We start from the raw sequence: 19,161 nt of genomic DNA on the forward strand, positions 1-19,161 counted from the left end.
GGAGACTTGAGACCGAGGCTGATGTAGAACATTAGTGGAACACCGAGATATCCGATGTCGTACTGGCGGCTTAAGCAAGATATCCTGCTATCGCTCAGACTTGCCACACTAAACCGCTGAGCGAGATAAATATCGCGGAAAATGTAGATTCCACCTACGGGGTGTATCTCCATAGCCAGAGGTATCCTGTGGCAATTGGTGAAGTAAAGAGAAACCTGCTTGCGTGGCGTACAGCAGAAACTGGCGCGTGAACTGCGCGGGCAAGTACTCTTGCTTACTACTACTGACTTGAATACTCTATTACGTATAACTCCCTATATCAATTTTTGACTAATTTTGAAGCTATCAGGTATGCCGAGAAGTACCAATGTCCCCAGGTGTTCTGTTGGGACGGCCAATTCCTATTGATCCTCCAGTTTCGAGCCCGCGAGCCCGAACATATTAGGAATGTGAACTGCCCGGTCGACTGCTAGATTATCTCGGCCCAAGGTTCTACGTGTACGATACGATACGCGCTCTATAGACTCATGGTACAGGGATTCCGCAGATGTCAAGCGGTTCCTGCGGCCAAGCCTCTTACAGTTGGTACCTTGACAGAGCATAGCCGAGAGTTCTTCAGTGGACGGCCGGTTTGGAAAGTCGATGGCCAGCCCACTCTCAAGCATCCCGAAGATTATGTTCGGTCAGCGGATAGTGCCAGTGGAGGATTGTTCTGGAGTCACCCAATGGTGGAGGATGCGGTGTCGGAAACCGCAGCTTTCTGGGAGTAACAAGCACGAGAAGTGCAGGATGATGGATCTCCCCGACGTGTTTTTATATGCCTAGTTTTCGAGGTCAGTTCCACACGGTGTTTGGTAGGTAGTGCAAAAGAAGCGAAATACCTTGAGGTTGCCCTTCCCCGTAAAAGTTCTCTGGCAGTTCGCGAACCTACACACCCTCTCTATATGTACCTTCATATGCGCCTTGACGTTCGACGGCTGAGGGAAGGACTTGTCACACTCCGGGCACTTTTGTTACGATGTTTATTATTATAAGAAATAACCCTCTGACTCTGAACAAGATCATCCCCCAGACCAATCCAAAATCCCGCCGCTCCCTGGATTGCAGTACATCTGTCTATATGATCGTTAGTGGTAGACATGTATAGAGAGGTAGAGATATAAGGCTCACAGAAATATTGGTGGTAATGTCGCGACACTTTTTTAGCAGCTCGAAGCTGTAGCAGTCAGGGAGACGTCGTCGGCAGTCTGGTAAATATCGTCGTCAGAGACGTCAACATCTCTGACGACGATTGTTGGCGAAACGAGCGTCGAATTCGTTGTGAGATTCGGGCGTCCTAAAGTGACTAAAACAGCGATCAAGATTGCGAACCTGCTGCTGTAGCGTTTCGTTGTTTTCCGTCCAGCAAGCAAGGGCATGCTCGAGACAGAGACGAAGGTCTTGAATTTGTGTTCGGAGCGCTTTATTGTTCGCCGAAAGGAGTCGTCTCTCTGCTTCCTTCTTGCCTGTCATGTCATCTCAAAAAAGTGCCCAACTTCTCCAGTACTTCGCAGGCATATTGGTTCAGCCCGGGTCGCTGCCGAGGTGCATGCCCAGGCGCAGTCCAGAGAGCTCCGGCCATTCCTGAGACTTGAAGTCCGGGGCCCAAGAGTGGGTATAAGGTAACTCGAGATATTGGACATTCGGATGGACGCTGAGTGCTGAGTGTTCCCTAATATATTTCTTGACGGTGTTCTTGGTGTGTTAAATAGAGGACTGGGCGAATCAACCACGCCGTCGCCGAGTCAACCGCGACGGCCGTACCTGCTTTGCCCAGAGTGCATCCTTAGAGTAGATAACTGCGCCGCGGCGCGGTCAAACAATGCCGCTAAGCCACGCCGGAATTGAGGTCAAAGCGGATCGAGTCGCCGTTCTTCTTCTGCCGGTAGGCTCTTTGCCATCTCACTGCCTCTACATCCACGGGTTTGTTTCTTAATTTGCAAAGTCCGCACTACGAGTTCCTATAAGGAGGAGGAACTACAGCACCAGCAGCACCTTTAGCAGCTTCGCAAACCCTGACGAGGACTGGACAAAAATTTCAGACCCTGCCCAGCGCAGAAAGTTACAGGACCGCCTGCCCAGCGTAAATACCGTATGTAAATCTTTGTAGAAGGTATAGTAGCAAGCAAACTAACATTTCAATAGGCAAAAAGCTTAAAAGGCACCTAGAGGAGCTTGAACGTCTGGCGGGATACATACCAATAGAGCCGGCAACGCAAAGTCAACTCCCACTACTCTTCCCTCCATGCTACCAGCCTATAGCGACCGAATCCTATACCGGGTCCCTCGCACCGTCGCCGAAGCTGTCGCCTATAAACCACTTTGACACACGATCGAGGGCTACCGAGGCGAGCCGGCTAAAGACGGTCTCTTGTTCACAAGCGACCTCTTAGAGGTCATTATGGGCACGGCGTATAACCAGAGGGTACACGCAAGTGCAATGTGCTGTCATGACTATTGTAGCGCAACTTAGGGAATTTCACTATAGGCTAGTACGCGAAAGGAATCAGAAAAGAAACTATGGTGCGCCAGTGGCTAGACAAGGTGGTACTATGTCATGGCACCATTGCATTGCTGCCGTACGCTCCAGTATTGCGCCGCACACTCCATATTGCACCACTCGGCATTTTCCGCCGCTCCGTATTACCCCTCACTCCACACTGCGCCGCACCGTATCCCCACTTTTGCCGATCTGACCCCCTCGGCATCGGGGCCCGGGTCCGGACTCGACGAACCCAATACAATGGACAACCTTAACACCGAAGGAGGCACTGTATTGCCGCAAATTTACAACCGGCAAACCCAGTTGCTGTTCATTACTATCTACTCTCCAAACCGAAGCGAGCACCTCCGCCCTGCTCTCCCAAGTCCTAGGCTACTCTGGCCTGGTGATAAATACTAATGTGCCTTGGACATTCACGTTAAATAGATCAAACTATCATAGGAGGAAGGCCGTTGGTTGGCAAGGGATGGTTGTCTCCGACGAGGTCAGAGCCAAGAAGCGAGGAAGCGCCTCCCAAGTCCCCAGAGCGAAGGAGCTCAGAGAACTCCAACAGGAGTATCGAACCTGTGTCATTCGAAACTGCTGGCGGAGTAGGGAGGCCGTTCTCAGACGTAGACGATAGTGGGAAGGGAGGAAGATCAAAAGGTGAGAGAGCCTGATTGTTCCCCTCATCCGAAGGAGGGGTGCTAACCACTCGCTCCAGCTCTTCGGTACGGACATAACGATATGTTGTGGCACGGTTACGTTCCAGTCTCTTTCTTCTCACCTTGAACATTGGTTCTTAAATCTTCCACAGCCTACTATTTTTGTTAACACCTGTTGGGCGCAACTGGTCAACCACAGCTTAGGCAGACCGAACTTGGCTCAGGTGATCAAGCGACCCGGAGAAATGGAACGGGTTTTTATTCGTTTGCTAAGCGCGGATGGGACGTGACGGCACAAGTTTGTGTGGCGCAGATCGTTCTGCGCCGGAGTTTCAACTCAGCCGGCATCCTTGCGGAAATTGGAGTATACGGCGCATGGACGCCGAGTCTAAAACCTGCCCCGCTAATTAGTACAACGCGCTTGGGGAACCTTATCCAATGACCTTCTATTCGTCCATTTCCGTCGATCACAAACCCATCGGGTGCATGACCATACCGCCAAAAGTAAATCCGGCGACCCGCTCGGATTGCGGGGGCGGCGTCTGGTCGGCCGGATGGTGCAGTGATTGGTCAGGCTTGCAGATCGTGCACACACAACGTACTGTTACAGCGGGGTACGGCGGCCTAGGGCGGCAGAACCAGACAGGGGAATTTAGGGCCGATGGTATGCGCAAGATGGGGTGAAGCAAGGCGGGTCCAAGGAAGGAGGAATCTGCGCTCTGACCCCGCGTCTCACGGAATCACAACGTTCTGCTGCTGTTTCGTCATCTCAGCCCTACCCTGACACGTCGGTCACAGTACAGTGTGGAACTAACATTTTTATTGAGGAGTTATCAAACACTCACCTCGCACTAGAACAACAAGATGCCGCAAGGATCTAAGAGTGCTATACGTCTTGTGCTACTGTCGGGTGTGATGGGAAGGATATCAGGCGCGGTGAAGACTGCCCTAAAAAAATGTGGCTGGACACGTCCCAAAAAAGATGGGGAATAACGAACTGGCTTTTATGTAAGGAGGAGATTTGTATGCAGCGTCAACCACGGTGTAAAACAGTTAATGTGTACGCTAGGTATAAAAATGGCAATAATCCTGCCGAACCGTCCACCCTGCGGGTGAGCCCCCTGGAAATGTGACGCAGAGCAGATAGTGCGATGATTCGTCCGCTAAACAGAGGGACCTGCCAGTAATAGTCATTGGTACTGCATGTCCATACTGTATCGATGAAATTACGAAATTCTGTGTGATGCTAAAATTCAAGAAAAATCACCATGGCGCAGTTCCCTCATATCTTCCTCGTAGCCTACTTCTGACCCACTAGGATTCCTTCGATGAATTATTATCTCCCATCTGCTTGCCGAGGTAGAAGAACAGAGACAACAAACCCGTTGATGGGCGAAACTCTTTAGTAAACACGGTATCGCCATGCCAGCAGACTCGACCTCCTCCTGGACCACCGTCCGAGATTTCCTTCAAAACGGCGACAGCCGGGCTACCAGTTGTTTCCGACGAACTCAATGGGATCAGCTATGCCTCATTGCCTCAGATGCAAACCGCCACCTGGAATGTGTTGCTCTGGATCAGGTTACATGTGGGCTCAATAACGTTGTTCGCCTGCTTGAGTTTCTCCGACAGGAGTCGCTGGGCAGCCCGGGTCCGCATCAAAACTACAACATCTCTCCAAGCAGGCAACGCCGAGCTCGAGACTGAGGTTGCAACAATGCGATTCATTAGGGAGCATTCCGATTTGGCTGTCCCCAAAGTCTTTGCTTATGCACTCGACGAGAATAATCCGGCGGCAGTTGCGTACATGCTGATTGAGGTCCTCCCTGGTATCGTCGCCATGGACGCCCTTGGCGGCTACGATGTGCACCGTGGCGTGATACCCACGCGGTTCCGTCAACCCTTTTACCGCTCGGTGGCAAAATGCCATGTTCGTTCTAAGCGCCCCCTTGATTGATTTCGATTTCCAAGGGGCTTACGTTAATAGGTCAAGATAACCTCCTTACGGCTCCCAAAGATTGGCACGATCGTCCGAAACCGAGCGGGGGGGTACGAGTCCGGCCCCTTGCCAGGGATTGGCGGTCCGTTCGACACAGCAGCGCCGTTTTTCGAGGCCTGGGCCGGCAACGTCGAATTCAAGTGGGACGGGGGGCTGATTAGGCGCATGATGCAGAGAAGACCGGTTCCGGCGGAGCGCATGATTGCCATCATTAATCGGTTCCCATCACAGATCAAAGCGATGACTAGCCGGCTATCGGTAAACAACAACGGGCCGTTTCCCCTATGCCACGACGATTTTCTCCACAACAACATCATGGTTGACGAGAACAGTTTCCATGTCACCGGCATCATCGACTGGGAAGGGGCATGTACAGTGCCCTGGGAGCTAGTTGCGTTTCCTGAGTTCCTTCAGGCCATGCCCGCCTCATTCGACCTCCCCCAGAAATATGACCGAGATGGACAGCCCTTTGACGAAGAAGTGAGGCAGACATGGCGTGAGCGGCGAGAATGTATTGAGATGGTGAAGTCAGCGGAATTCGAAGACAAGATGCTCTCGACATATCTGAGTAGCAACAGGAGCCAGGCTCTGGCCTATGTGTACGGGGCGTTTACTAGCATCGGGAAGTTGGGCTTCTACGATAGAGTCATAGAAGACGTGCAGAGGGAGGACTAGGAACTCCAGTATGGAACGGGTCGTTGCCACGACTCACTTTGGGTTAACTTAAGTATCCTAGAACGTCAATGTTCGTATATGTTAGCTGAACTTTGTAGGCTTCGCTTTTCGTTTTTATGAAGTTCATTCTCAATTTCCTCCTACTTCTCATCCAACGCTCCCACAGGTTGCAACCCACCAACCCTCGACACCAATCATCCACCGTCGCCACCAAACTGCCAATCTCCTTGCTAGTAGTTAATTATCCGACGCGGCATGGGTTGACCTCATACTTCGTACTGTACATAATTCGGCAATTGCCGTCATGCGGATCAGGAAGGTTATCTGGGGATCCCGATTTCTAGATTCAGATCTCAGATCTCGGCACCACAGCGATGTAACCAAGTGATGCCAGAGCCCCACCGCAGGTGGCTTGCATCTGGATACCTATCTATTTTAAAGCAGCAGACTTTCATACGTATTGAAAGTCCATTCAGGGCTCTTTGTTTTCCGCTTGCGAGTGGGGTGATGTGCACCGTACGTCAATTTGCCCTTAACAGAGCGTACCTATCGTCATGCGTGCTTCACGCGACGTTCACATACGAGGCTCATTCCGCGAGCGCAGACGAGATGTGTTGTGCAGAGAATGATATGGAGGATGCTGCTACGATCATTGCACCATCTTGATGAGTTTAAGGCCCCATCAGTTTGTATATTTGAGCGGTGAAACATTGATACTCCTTGCTCGAACTATCCATTCAGGCACCAGGATGTAGGGCGGCTATTCTTGATTGGCTGTGGCCGGTTGCGTGGGTGGGCTGGTCGGTGAGTCCGTAACTGAAATCGACAACTGGGGCTGCGGAATTCGGCGGCTTTGCTTGGGTGACTTGCTCTGACGCCTGTTGCCTGCTTCCGCCAGGTTCACCGAACATCTCAGCACAAACCGCGCAGTCTGCGAGCCAAGAGCAACACGCCATTGAGTTGAACCCCAGTACGCACACCAGCGAAGACTCGTGTGCACACAACTCTCCAAAAGAGGCTGTTGTGCCCTTTTATATATCAGAGTGTTGGATGATCAAGGGGATGAGAATCGAGTAACATAAACTGTGGGGAATACGAGCATCACTGCTGAGTAGAGTGATATTTCGACTGGCGAGCTAAGTGGTGCGCGCATTAGAGTGGCATAGCGCTTATGACGAGAGCAAAACTTATACAGGATGTCAAAGACTCTCCATACAAGAAAGCTCCGGTCTAGCATCTCAGCTATAGCATCTCTTTACTGAATGGGATACTTGTTTTACAGGCTTCCCGAGACCGTGAAGCCCAGTTTATACTTGTTTTGTGTAGGACGCTTTAACTTAGCTGTCTTAGTCGTTAATGTCCTTGGTTCGTCGCATACACTTCGTGCGTAGGTAAGTGGAGAGAGACCCCGCGGCACCGGCCTGTGCGATCCGGAGACGCACAGCCACGGCAGGGCGTTCGTGCTGAACCTCGCCACAACCGTAGCATGAGCTACCAGCACGTGTAGCGCATCTGTTTCCCCAGACTGGGCTCCCATCAGCCACGCGAAGGAACAACTTCTTCCGTCGGCGCTCCTTGATACCATCGACAGTGCAGGGGATGGCCATCTGATAGTCATGACAACCCGCCACATTGAGCTCGTCAACGGTGCTCTGCTGGAACCCCAGTGGCGTGGCTGTGAAAACCGAGGTTGGCCTCGCTGACAGGGAGATGATAACTGGGCTCTTCCGTTTTGCTTACCAAGACCATGAGGCAGCCGACCTGCTCGGAGAGGAGTTTGCTACAAAGATTCCGGGACAAACGTTTAGGTGATTGACGAATATGGCGGGCTACGGGAGGCAATACGGATTACCTCTCGCTATGTGGTAGGCCGAGGGGGGTTCAGGAAGGAACTGTTCTCTGTTAAGCAACACTGGAACGACTATCTAAGTCCGAAGATACAACAAGCCCTATGAGGCCTCCCCGCTGTCCCAAATACAACTCCCGTCCTCGTTCAAATGATACCACTTCTGATATTCGTCACTCCAAGTCCAGTATTCTTCAGCCGAGGCCGGCTGTATACCAGTGACTCCTGAAGATGTCAAGCCCTGCGCGGATGATCCGGCTGCTTGTCGAAACGTACTCTGGTGTTTCGGCCTCTTGGCCGGGCCGTGTTTCTTGCGCAGCTGGGAATTCGACGGGGGGCTGCCGGATGCTCTGTTCCGCTTCGAGCTGGTCTGGCTCGGTGCGCTGAAGTTCGATGTAAAGCTCGTAGCGAAGCTTATGGCCGGTCCGACAGTATCAAGCGATGTGGACTGCTGGCTAGGTTCTTCCTCTTCATACAGGTACTGGTGAAGAGCCGGTTCCCCGTGATCCCCGGATATGGCGTGGTTCTCGGCGCCGATGGCTTGCGATTCGACATTGTCCTCACAATCCACAAATTCGTCACAAGTCGACTCTTCATATTGCGGCGTCTTGGCAACCGTGATTACTGCTTCCGGTGGTGTCTGTACGCTAGGCTGGCGTGCCCTTGCATTGGCTGTCTGGATGAAGCTGTCGCGGTGCCTTTGCGCCAAGTCCCTCGCATTCCGGAATGTCATTGCACCTTGAACAAATGTCTCGCGGCTATCCGTCATATCGAAGCCTCTGAGTTTCGTCATGTGATACTCGGGCCGCCCTCCCGGCGCGGGCGGCGGCGTGACATGGTGCGCGTACAGCTGGAGCGTGCCCGTGCCGGCGTGGTAGGTCGAGCTATACGTGTAGGCGTTGCCGTCGAAGCCGGGCTCCTCCTCGCCGTAGTTCTGCAGGGCGTGCATCGCGCGGGCGCCGATTGCCCCGTCGAGTCCCGCTTGCCGTTTCGCGACGTCCGCGGCCCCCCACGGCGCTTTGGCCTCGAGAAAGAAATTCGGCGCTGCTGGACGCCTGACAGCGTTTGTGTCGGAAGGTATTATTAGATTGTTCAGGTCTCTTCTCACCGTCGGATCAATATCGTCAAAATGAGATCCATCGTAGAAGTCGGGCTTTGCATCAACCGTAGCACCGTCCGTGATCGACTCCAAGTTGTTAAAAAGCACATCCCCACTGTTAGGGATATTCGCGCTCGCACTGCCGCTTATGACTGGAATGATTTTGCGCATAACATCGCCTTCGGACCCCAAACGATCGTGTTCGTCCTGGAAGTGTTCAAATGCGCTGTCGGGGAACCTGGACGGTGAAAGCGATGGTCTTGCCTGATGCAAGTCTGCGCTGTTGTTCGGCTTCGATTTCCGGCCGTGCAGATAGACACTGTTGTCCCGCAGATGCTGCTCGAAGGCCTTGTCGTACGCCGATGACCTCCCGGGGGTAGCGGTAGTCGCTTTGGTTGTCTTTGTCGACTTGGTTCGTCGGCTTGAAGTGGAGCTGCTGGAAGCCATGGTATGTACGGGGGCCTTCGGTTCGGGATACTGAGATGCTTAGTGTCAATTCAGGATCGGCATGATGTAAACGTACCCCTCGAAGATGGCGAAGATCTGGGCCGCCGTGTCTCGCAAACCGGGCGAGATCCTTGGTATACACAGCAGGTGTTTGTGCCCCTGGGGCGTTGTTCCGCCGGTCGAGCTCTCGCAATGCGCGGGGCGTAAGCCAGACCTTGGACAGATTGTCCCAGAATTCTGGCGGGAAGTTCGATGGCCCGCGAAGCCTGCCTCTCGACTTGATCTTTTTAGGACGGTGCTCTTGGGAGAGATGGTCTGCGCCGGCTCTCTTTCGATTTTGTGCACTCGCCATGGGCGGCCATTTCGGAAGACCCCGATCGAGGGACATTCGAGGTCGCGCTCGAGGGCTATGGCTTGAGCTGGCGCTGCAGCATTCGATGTCAGTTGGTGTGCACGGCAACCGAATGATTGGACCGGGACGCGTTGTTGCCTACGGGAAGGCGCATGACTTCAGTTCGAACGCGTCGTAGTTGGAAGGTGCCAGCCAAGCAGCAACCGCTGTGCGGCAGCGGGGTACTCGACTCGAAAGACAACTCGCATCGGGACAGACACGATCACTGTGCGAAGCGCGCTGTTCGATTTGGAGAGCGAAAGATGGACCTGGGAGGAGAGCGAAGGGCGGGGAATTCGCGTTGTTGGCTAAGCGAAGGAGGTGGGGCTATTTCCACGCTTTGCCGCCGCAGCATTCCCTATGCTGCTGTGTGGCATGCAGCGTGCACAGGACGTGGGGATCAGAGCCTTCGGTCAATTCTCGGCAACTTGTCCCAGAGGATCACCTAACCGTCTGGTCACAAGCCTCTGCTCTAGCACCTAGGTTTTGGCCGCACGCACACCTGCCATCTAGCTCTCGCTCTCCTCGTCGAAAGATCAATATTTTTATGTGTCAGATGACTGACCTTGGCGCCCGTCACAACTGGAAACGAGAATTCGGGTGTAAACCAGAACTTGATCAGCCCCCTCCATTGGCCAAAACTCCCACCCCTTAATGTCCCCGCTGCCTCGCCGGCGACGACGAAGCGTCGTCTTGAGAACGTTGCGAACTAAGCTTAAACCCTGACCCGTAACGATCGTGGAACGTTAAGGCGCCATCCCTGTCCGCTGGGGTGACTATCTCTGGCGTAGGATCCGTTGGGGCGATCTTCTCACCGCGGGAAAAGTCCCGCGAGATTTGTTGGATCGAGGCATCGCTGAGCTGCCCCCCGAACTGCACGCCCCGGGACCCGAGGGATATGTTCTTGGCATGTACGATCTTTCCGGTTGTAGAAGCGAAGAATTGGAGAACCTCCTTGTCTCCGTTGATGTTCTCGAAGACGTTGATGGTTATTTTCGTCACGTTTTCGTTCGCTTTGGAACAGATATTCAGGCAGAGCCTTGCCGTCTCCCATTCCTCCTGCAACCTTCCGAGCTCGGCCGCGTCCTGGGGCGACGATAGAGCTGTCTTGGACTTCGTCATGAGCCGGTCCATTATGCTCTTCAGGTGCCTCTCTAATCGGTTCGCCGTATTGCTAAGAGTGTCTTGGCATTCCTCCAGACCTTCCTTAGTGATGCGTTCGGCCACTGCGGGAGGCATCGCGCGTGCATCAGAAGAGCGTTGAGCGTGATCGGCCGCTAACAGGGGCTGGATTCGGGAAATATAAGTAGACAGCTGAGCGCAAATGGCGAGTCCCTGCTGCGTGCTCGACCGCTCCTCCTGCATCTGCCGCATTTGGGTTGCGCTCTCGTCAGACTCATCGGCGACTCGTGAGAAAGTGGCTTCCAGTTTTTCATTGATGCTCTTGAGGTGATCTTCAAGATCGGCCGTAGCGTCCTTGATCATCACCTTGTATACTTCGAGGCCTTCGGCGGTGACCGAGGACTGGCGGCTAAGTCGAGGAGTGTAAGTAGATCTCAGCGCGATTGGGGCGAGGAGAGGAAATATTATATAACTCACAGGTTCACGTCGGCGAGCGCGATGGTTATAGTTAACTTATATCCAGCCAGCATCCTCCGAAACTCGTCGATACCGTCGCCCATGTACTTCAGCTTTGCCCAGTCCCGAAAGCTCGTTCTAGACCCACCAGAGTGCGACGAGCATTTCGCGATCACCTCGTCGAACTCCTTGCAGGCATTTCCACATCGAAATAATGGTAGCTTAAGAGCTGTAAAATCCGTGTTATTGTTTTGCTCCACCGTCTCGGATAGCGCCTGCAGGACTCCAGCGAGGGCTTCGAGCTCTTCTTTGAGGTCGCGCACGTTCTTGGGATGGCTGCGATAGCTCTGGACCGTATCATAGAGCAGGGTGCTGGACTTGAGCGCAAATGCTACCAAGGCCACCAGGCCCGAAGACAGGCTTATTGGGTCTGTCATCGCGTGAACGATGGGAATGGGAAAGAGCTGCAGGAAAATCCAACATTGAGGGGTAGTGCAGTCGAGTTATTTTTTCATAGATCCTGGCTGTGTCGCTCTGGTTGGAACCATACAACCAACCTGCGGGAGAGAAGCGGAACGAGCCAACCACAGCACCGGAGGCACGAAGCCACTTACCCCCCCTTCCCCACCACCTTGTCCCCCTGTGCGGCCAGTTCTAGCCACTCAGCCATGCTGTCATGGAATCACGCACGAGACCGTTTGCCTCGGGTCAGGATACTTGTGCGGGCAATCCATCGTCGGTGCCTTGAACTTGTAGCACTTTGTTTTGGCACCTATGTCGTTCACACAGGTACAGCCTGATGCATTTGCACATGGGTAGAGTTCAACCAGTGAAGGCTCGAGCGATGCAGCACGACGGCGTGAGGATGGTGAGCGGAAGGGAAGAGATGTCGAACAAGAGACCGCCATCGATGCTGGGCGCAGCAGAGACGGTGCTGGCCAAAGGAGAATGGGCTTGCTCCATGTTGTTTGTCGGAAGAAGCTGCAGGGCAGCGGCAGATCGTTTGGTCGAGAGTCAATGGGGATTGTCCGCCGATGCGTCGATCCAGTCTCGTCGCCAAGTCCGGCCTCCTCGCAGTCTAAGAACTGCATGGCCAGGGGCGAAATAAGACAAAGACAATAGGCACCGAGACAGGCGGCGGCGTAGCTATGCTGGTGCACGGCAAGTAGATGTTTGCGAAGTGGCAGGACGCCCGAGTCAGCGCGAAACTCGACAGTGCGGCTCTACGTTATGTTGAGCGCGCGAGGTTAGATGAGATGTGGAAATGGACTTGGCAAGGCACGCAGAAGCGTGGCAGCTTGGAGCGACCGGATGACCCAGCAAGTCAGCACAGGGGCCGCGTCGAACTGTGACAAAAGGAAGAAACGTCGTCGCTTGCCGCACCAGTCACCTAACTCAGCATTGCCAAACTGGTTGGCTGGCAAGGCTGGTACCCCGCCCTTGTCAATGGCATTCGCATTCTTCCCACGTGCTTGTTGACAAGAGCGGTAGGTCCCGCTCCGGCAAATCAGGACGCATAAAATAATCCTGAGCGGATCCGACGAGCTTCCGCCAAGCCTAGCGTTATCGCTCGACGTGAGCTTCCAGGGAACAGGACTTACCCGGGCGAGGGTCCTCGCGTTCGCTTCGGGAAAGCTTGCCCTCAACGTTTTGAGGTTGCCAATACATCTTCTCAACAACAGGAATGCGCAGGGGCGATGAAGACAGGGTTGTCTGTATGGGAGCCGAATCCCGGCGCCACGTCTTGCCCCGCCTTGAGCGGCGAGCACCGTGCTGCGTCGATGCGCCGAAAGTTGGCGTGCTCGCGCTGCCCGCAATTTGTGCACAAGGCATTTCATCGGATCGAAGCGTTTACATCGTCGGTACATCCAAGTTGGACTGAGGTACACACCCACAGGAAAAGCGTGGCATAGGTCTGACCCAGTAAAGTGCCGTAGCCGAAACCCAAGCAGTACAGTCCTTCTAACCAACGGCACCAAGGGATGGTGTTCATGTCGGCAGCGGTTTGGTGGCGTGTTTGATGTACGCCCAATGCTCGCCCATGGTGTCTTCGCAGACATGCACGAAGTTCGACGCCCAAGCCCACAGCTCCCTGCTCTCTTCGGCGGCCCCCTCCATCTCACTACAGTCACTCGAGCATATGTTCTGAGGGTAGTGGCGAGAAGAACCTGTCCAGAACAGGCATTAGCATGCCGAGCATGACCTTCCGGTTGATCGCATTATTCTACACCAGTAGCCTCATAGTATTCTTCTACAAGTTATATAGTGAGTTAGGGAAAACAGTCCCCAGAGGGCAGGGTCCCTCTGATCAGCGGGACCCAGTTGCTAGGATGGTGCCCCGGGGGGCTGGAACTTGCCGTGGGCCCATTTTTCTTTCGCACCATAAGTAGGGCAGTCCTGGCCATTGCTCCTTAGACAGAACAATCAATTCAGCACTCTCTTCACACTTGTTGCAGGCTCGATTGACGAGCTTTCTTTGCGTGCAAAGTGATCTCCCTCTGACCAGAGGGAGCTCTATCTGTACATATCGTTTTGACCTTGTTTAGGCTGCAGGGACCCGATTTGTGGTGGTGTTCGCCTGGCTTGTCTTGTCTATCTTGTCTGTCTGGCATTTGGCCATCTTTACCCTCCCCCTTGTTTTTGGTGGGTATGTGGGTGTAGATGTGCGTTTCTGCACTATTTCAGTATCAGAATAGGCGAAAGCTCTAACTTATAGTATAGGTAAGGCTCCGATAAAGTAATAATAGCACTATTATATTAGAATAATATCAATATCCCGTTAGATAAATATAAAAGGACTATATGAGTAGAGAGAGAGAGGGAGAGTAGATAGAGACGTATAACGAATCTATATAGGTCCCTTCCGTCTAAGAGGATTCTATAAGGTATTTAAGTCTAAGAATAGTTGATTCCGTAAAGCCTAAAGGTTTATAAAGATGAGAAGAAAATACAATACTATTTAGAAACGCTCCTTTCAGACCGGCGGCTCAGCCACTTTCAAGCCAAGAGTCCCAGCCTTCAGAAAAAAAAAAGGGTTTCGGGGGGAGGGCAAGACCAGGACCACGTGATAGGCACGTGACGACCAGTGGGTCCCGCTGTCATTGAGGAGCTCAAATGGGATCGCGCAGTTTCTGCAACATTCATCCCATTCGACGCTACTAATTCGGAAATGGCTGAAGTTGATGCACGGCCCAATTCATGCCCAAAAGGAATCCAGCAACATGCTCGACCGTCACCTGCAATTCTCGCGGCATCCCGAAATCCTACACCAGACCAGCACAAGCCGTATCGGCCAAAACTACTAGCTATGGATCCCGTCACAGCCTTCCAAGTTGGGGCTTCCGTCATCGCGTTTGTCGACTTCGCCTACACCTTGGTGTCCACAGGGTACGAGGTATACAAATCGCCAGATGGTCGCACCGGACGCATCGTCCAGCTATCTAAGGTAGCCGAGGACCTTAACTCTGTGCGGGCTCGAATAGAGAAAGGCATCGCTCGTTTTCCGTCGAGCGAATCCGATCACGAACTCCTCATACTATGTCAAGAGTGCAGGCGCATCGGCGCCGCGCTAGAGTCCACGGTCCAAAGCCTGACGGCCCGAGGCACGTCCAAGTTGAACTATGCAAAAAGCAGCTTTGTGGTTGCTACCAAAGGGCTTTGGAAGGATGGGGAAATTCAGGCTCTGAATGAGAGTTTGGAACAAGTGCGCTCCCGGGTGATGATGGCGCTCATGATTTCAGTCTGGTATAACCCCTTTCATCTTGCTCTGAGAGGAAACCGGCTGTAGTTAGCAATCATCTAATGCTAATTATATTCACAGGCAAGACGTTAAATTGGTAGAACGGTCGAACGAGACGATCCAGCGGAAGCTAGATGACATTGCGAGCCAGCTCGGGGAAGTAGAGAAGCCCATTATCCAGGAAGTCGCCAATATCAGAGCCTCCAACCCTACCGGCATAGAGAACCAGAATGAGCCCAGAGAGCGGCAAGTGCAGACGTTAGCCGAGGACCTTTGGTTGTTCAACTGGCAGCCAGATCTCGACGGGCAGGGAGTGCCTTCCAGTCAGTGGATCAATAGGGCGATCTTAAAAAGTCTCAGCTTCACCGACATGGATAACCGCGACACTATGGTTACGCAGGCCTACAAGAATACCTTTCAGTGGGTATTTAGTCGAGGAGCCGGTGCCTGTGGGTTTTCTCAATGGCTGGAGACCGACAGCTCTGATGTCTTCTGGATAACGGGAAAGCCTGGTTCCGGGAAGTCGACCTTGATGAAATATATCACCTCGTGCCGTCAACAGCTGGAAAAACACCTCGGGGAATGGGCCAACGGGCTGCCCCTGATCTGGGCTACTTACTATTTCTGGGATGCCGGGAGCAACCAACTGCAGAAATCACGAGAGGGGATGATGAGGACGCTGCTCTACCGGTGTTTGGAGCAGCGTCCAGACTTGCTACCCTTGGTTACACCACGAAGGTACGCTATGTACAGCGTTCTCAACCATGCCCACTTCAGGGCCCCCGCCTGGGAGTGGGAAGAGTTACACAAGGCTCTCTCGCGCTTGGCTGCCGAGAGTAGTAAATCCTTTCGCCTTGTTCTATTCATCGACGGCTTGGATGAATTCAGCGGCGATCGAGCTCAAATGATTTCATTCATCAAACTGCTCAATACCGAATACGACATCAAAATCTGCGTCTCCAGCCGGCCGTGGACGGAATTCGCCGACGCCCTAGGCCAAAACCCCCGTCTGACCATGCAAAGCCTTACCCGTAATGACATTCTCTTCTTCATAAAGCATCAATTGGAAGGCCACCAGGCGTTTATGGAACGGCAAAAGGCCTCCAGTACCACTCAGAGCCTCATTGACGACATCGCGCAGGGTGCTGAGGGAGTTTTCCTATGGGTTGCAGTCGTTGTGCGATCTGTGATTCAGCTGTTAACAGCGGGGAAGACCATCCGGGAGATACGGAGCTTCGTAAGGAGCATCCCGCCAGACATGTCTGAGCTGTTCACAAAAATATGGGACGCGATAGAGCCGAAATGGAAAGAGGCATCGTCTCGGCTCTTCCAGGTAAAGGTCGCCGCCCTCAACATTATGCGTCTAGACGTCAAGCTGCTCTGGCGGATAGAGGAAGGGCCACTCCCTGACGGGAAGGACGACGAGGTTATACGGGTTATTTGGCCCATCTTACGGAGAAAGCTGGACATGCACACCAGGGGCATTCTTGAGATTGCCGCATCCGGATCTGTCGAGTTTCTGCACCGCAGTGCGAAGGATTGGATTCTGGGCCACGAAATATGGAACACAATCAAATCCAAAACCCCCCCAGAGTACGACCCGTCGCTAGCCTTGTTAAAAGCCGCAACTACCCAGCTCCTACCAAACACCGATCTATATTCGGCTTGGAGTGAGATCGCCTCTTTGTTAACCGCTGCTAGGAACGTTGCGAACAGACCCGAGGTCGTCCCTCGTTTGGTAGTCGCCCTGGATGAGTTAAACAGTATCCTCAGCCACCTTGCTGGGGCAGATGAATGCAAAAATCCTACCATGTTCAGCACCATGCATTGGGTGTCTAGATTCGATAAGGACAGATACAAGTTTTCGGATCACGACGCAGAGACCTGTTTCGTCGAACTGGCCGCGAGATTTGCGATCTTGCCATATGTGAAAGCAAAGGTGTCATTACACCCTGAACTGCTCCGCCAACCGAGACGCCGTAAGCGAATGTCTTTACTTGAAGGAGCCATATATGGGCCTGACGAGGAACTTGTGTCACGCTGGGCGCACACGGATGAATGGTCTGGAAGCCGGCAACTCCCTATACCTCAACGTTGGGAGTTGATAAACTGCTTGCTCGATGCGGGAGATTCGCCTGGGCGAAAAGCTTACAGGCGCAAATGTCAACGCGCGTCGTGGAAGCTACCTTCAGGGTGGTCGATATTGGAACAGGTGTCCGGGGAATGGGAGTGGAGGGAGCGGGAGTGGGAGCGGGAGTGGGAGCGGGAGTTGAAGCGGGAGCGGGAGCAGGGGCGAGAGTGGGAGCGGGCGCAGGTGCGGGAGCGGAAGCGGGAGCGGCGGCGGGAGCGGGCGCAGATGCGGGTGCGGCTGCGGGAGCGGGAGCGGGAGCGGGAGCGGGAGTGGGAGCTGATGCGGAGTCAGCAGAATATGGTGAACCCTAGTGGGATCTACTTTGACGAGGTCTTGCGTCTATTGCAAGAGGCGCAAACAACACGACAAAAGCCCGGCTCAACCACCGCCACGTGGGGAGGACTAACAGAGCGCTTCCTACAGCTCCTGCACTGAGAGAAAGCGGGAGAGCAGGGTTTGGTACAAAGGATTGTAGAGGGTATAGGTCCGGCGCTTTCAGTACTGGTACTGTACATAATGGGCTTACATAGCCTTGGTGTCACTGGTGTGGCTGAATTCGTCGGCTACATGTAACCAAGCGAGGAGAAAAGCCCGGCGAACCCGGGAAGGAACGGTGATACCAAGCTGAGAGTCTGCTGGAGGACACGGCGCATCAATTCCAATCAGTGGGAAGATGTCGACTGACATATCATCCCATTCCAATTCTCAAAAGGCCGGTAATGTGGGTTGATTTCCAGAGCCCGAGGACACTAATACTGATGCGGCAAGGCGATTTAGTTGTAAAGCAGCACGGTGGTTGCCGGCTTCGTCCTGTTACATAGGATTTGGCGCTCATCTTCAATCTTTGCACATCACTAGAGCGATTTACCTCAACAAGACAAGCTCAGCGAATCAAAAGACAAATATAATGGCTCCGAGGTGGCCAGACTACCCTCAAGGTGGATTACCCTGACCTGGGCGCACGTTAGGCACCGGCATTGTTCAAGTACCCTCAGGTCATGAGGCTTGATCCTTTCGACCTCGATAGACTTCAGAGCCTTGCATCTCATCCGCTATGTCATGATCCTTGTTTGGCTCCTCAGTCCCCTCCTCACGGCGCGCTTGCCTGTCCCTCAGCTGTCTCTGCACCTACCAAGGAGATCGACACTCGTTCAGCTACCGGAGCCGTGTCCGGCCTCCTCCAGCTTGTCACCCGTGGTAGCCCTGCCTTGGAGGCTCAACTCGCTGTGCTTTGAGCACAGCTTACTGCTTTGAACAACTATAAATTAACTCTTACCCAGAAGCGTGCGTCTTTAGCAGTTGAATTGACTCAGTTAATCGTGCAATCTCCCGCACGTAAGTTGTTTTGTTTCACATGACATGCAACTATGATTGTTTGCTGACCATATTTTACTAGCCTTCAAAAGAATGTCGCTGGTAACTGGGGCGACCACGTAGTTTGGGAAGAGGGATTGTTGCAAAGAAGTGAGGACTCGGGGCGAGATGCGCCCCCGTTTCCGTCGGCTGCGAGACATCATGGTCAGCACGATGTTCCATCCCGACACAAGGGACAATAAAGTAGTACCGGATATACAAGGACATCTATACTGATAAAGACATATGTATGTAATTATAACTGATGATACTTTGGAGCGCTTTAGCAGGCTGAAATTCGGCGGGCCTGGGATCTAGTTTCTGTCCGAAACATGCCGGGGGCCGGAGGGCGAGACCATTTTTCATCAGTAGGCAACCCATCCTGACAGAAGTAGCCACCCCGCGTGGCTCTGAACGCGTTGCCATAATTCTCGCTTTGAGGAGGAGTATGGGGGAGTAATCTAATAAGTCATCCACAGAAGATCCCCCGTCTATTCCAAACCGCATCTAAAGCCCAGTCATGTATAAACATAATCTAATAACAAAGGCCAGCCCCAACCCCCCACGGTTTGTGTGACCGTTAGCACTTGTAGGAATACCCGCCTACCCTCCTTGTTCGTTATCACCAGAATCAAACCAACAACACATAGCTAGAGCCTACTTATTAGAACGCTGGACGAACTTTGCACATCCCGGATGGGCAAAAGATTTTCCCCC

The 19,161-nt window shown here is 53.1% G+C and overlaps 5 protein-coding genes across 5 annotated transcripts; 3 read left to right on the forward strand and 2 right to left on the reverse strand.

Moving 5' to 3' along the window:
* Positions 1–4,608: 4,608 nt before the first annotated feature.
* Positions 4,609–4,893, forward strand: MFIFM68171_02065 (uncharacterized protein; the record flags this gene model as incomplete). Its single annotated transcript, XM_071057487.1, has 1 exon — positions 4,609–4,893. One exon carries the CDS (start codon positions 4,609–4,611, stop codon positions 4,891–4,893), a length of 285 nt encoding a protein of 94 aa, XP_070913588.1.
* A 10-nt stretch (positions 4,894–4,903) lies between these two features.
* On the forward strand, positions 4,904–5,860 carry MFIFM68171_02066 (uncharacterized protein; the record flags this gene model as incomplete). Its single annotated transcript, XM_071057488.1, has 2 exons — positions 4,904–5,116; positions 5,174–5,860. The coding sequence occupies 2 exons, from the start codon at positions 4,904–4,906 to the stop codon at positions 5,858–5,860; spliced, it is 900 nt and encodes a 299-aa protein (XP_070913589.1).
* A 1,949-nt stretch (positions 5,861–7,809) lies between these two features.
* On the reverse strand, positions 7,810–9,604 carry MFIFM68171_02067 (uncharacterized protein; the record flags this gene model as incomplete). The annotated part of the gene is made up of 2 exons (XM_071057489.1): positions 7,810–9,282; positions 9,329–9,604. 2 exons carry the CDS (start codon positions 9,602–9,604, stop codon positions 7,810–7,812), a joined length of 1,749 nt encoding a protein of 582 aa, XP_070913590.1.
* Positions 9,605–10,294: 690 nt separating this feature from the next.
* Positions 10,295–11,658, reverse strand: MFIFM68171_02068 (uncharacterized protein; the record flags this gene model as incomplete). The annotated part of the gene is made up of 2 exons (XM_071057490.1): positions 10,295–11,174; positions 11,243–11,658. The coding sequence occupies 2 exons, from the start codon at positions 11,656–11,658 to the stop codon at positions 10,295–10,297; spliced, it is 1,296 nt and encodes a 431-aa protein (XP_070913591.1).
* Positions 11,659–14,528: 2,870 nt separating this feature from the next.
* Positions 14,529–17,526, forward strand: MFIFM68171_02069 (uncharacterized protein; the record flags this gene model as incomplete). The annotated part of the gene is made up of 2 exons (XM_071057491.1): positions 14,529–14,965; positions 15,042–17,526. 2 exons carry the CDS (start codon positions 14,529–14,531, stop codon positions 17,524–17,526), a joined length of 2,922 nt encoding a protein of 973 aa, XP_070913592.1.
* Between the last annotated feature and the right edge of the window lie 1,635 nt (positions 17,527–19,161).

The sequence above is a fragment of the Madurella fahalii genome, assembly GCF_045866475.1.
Source record: "Madurella fahalii IFM 68171 DNA, scaffold_1, whole genome shotgun sequence".
Lineage (NCBI taxonomy): Eukaryota > Fungi > Ascomycota > Sordariomycetes > Sordariales > Madurella > Madurella fahalii.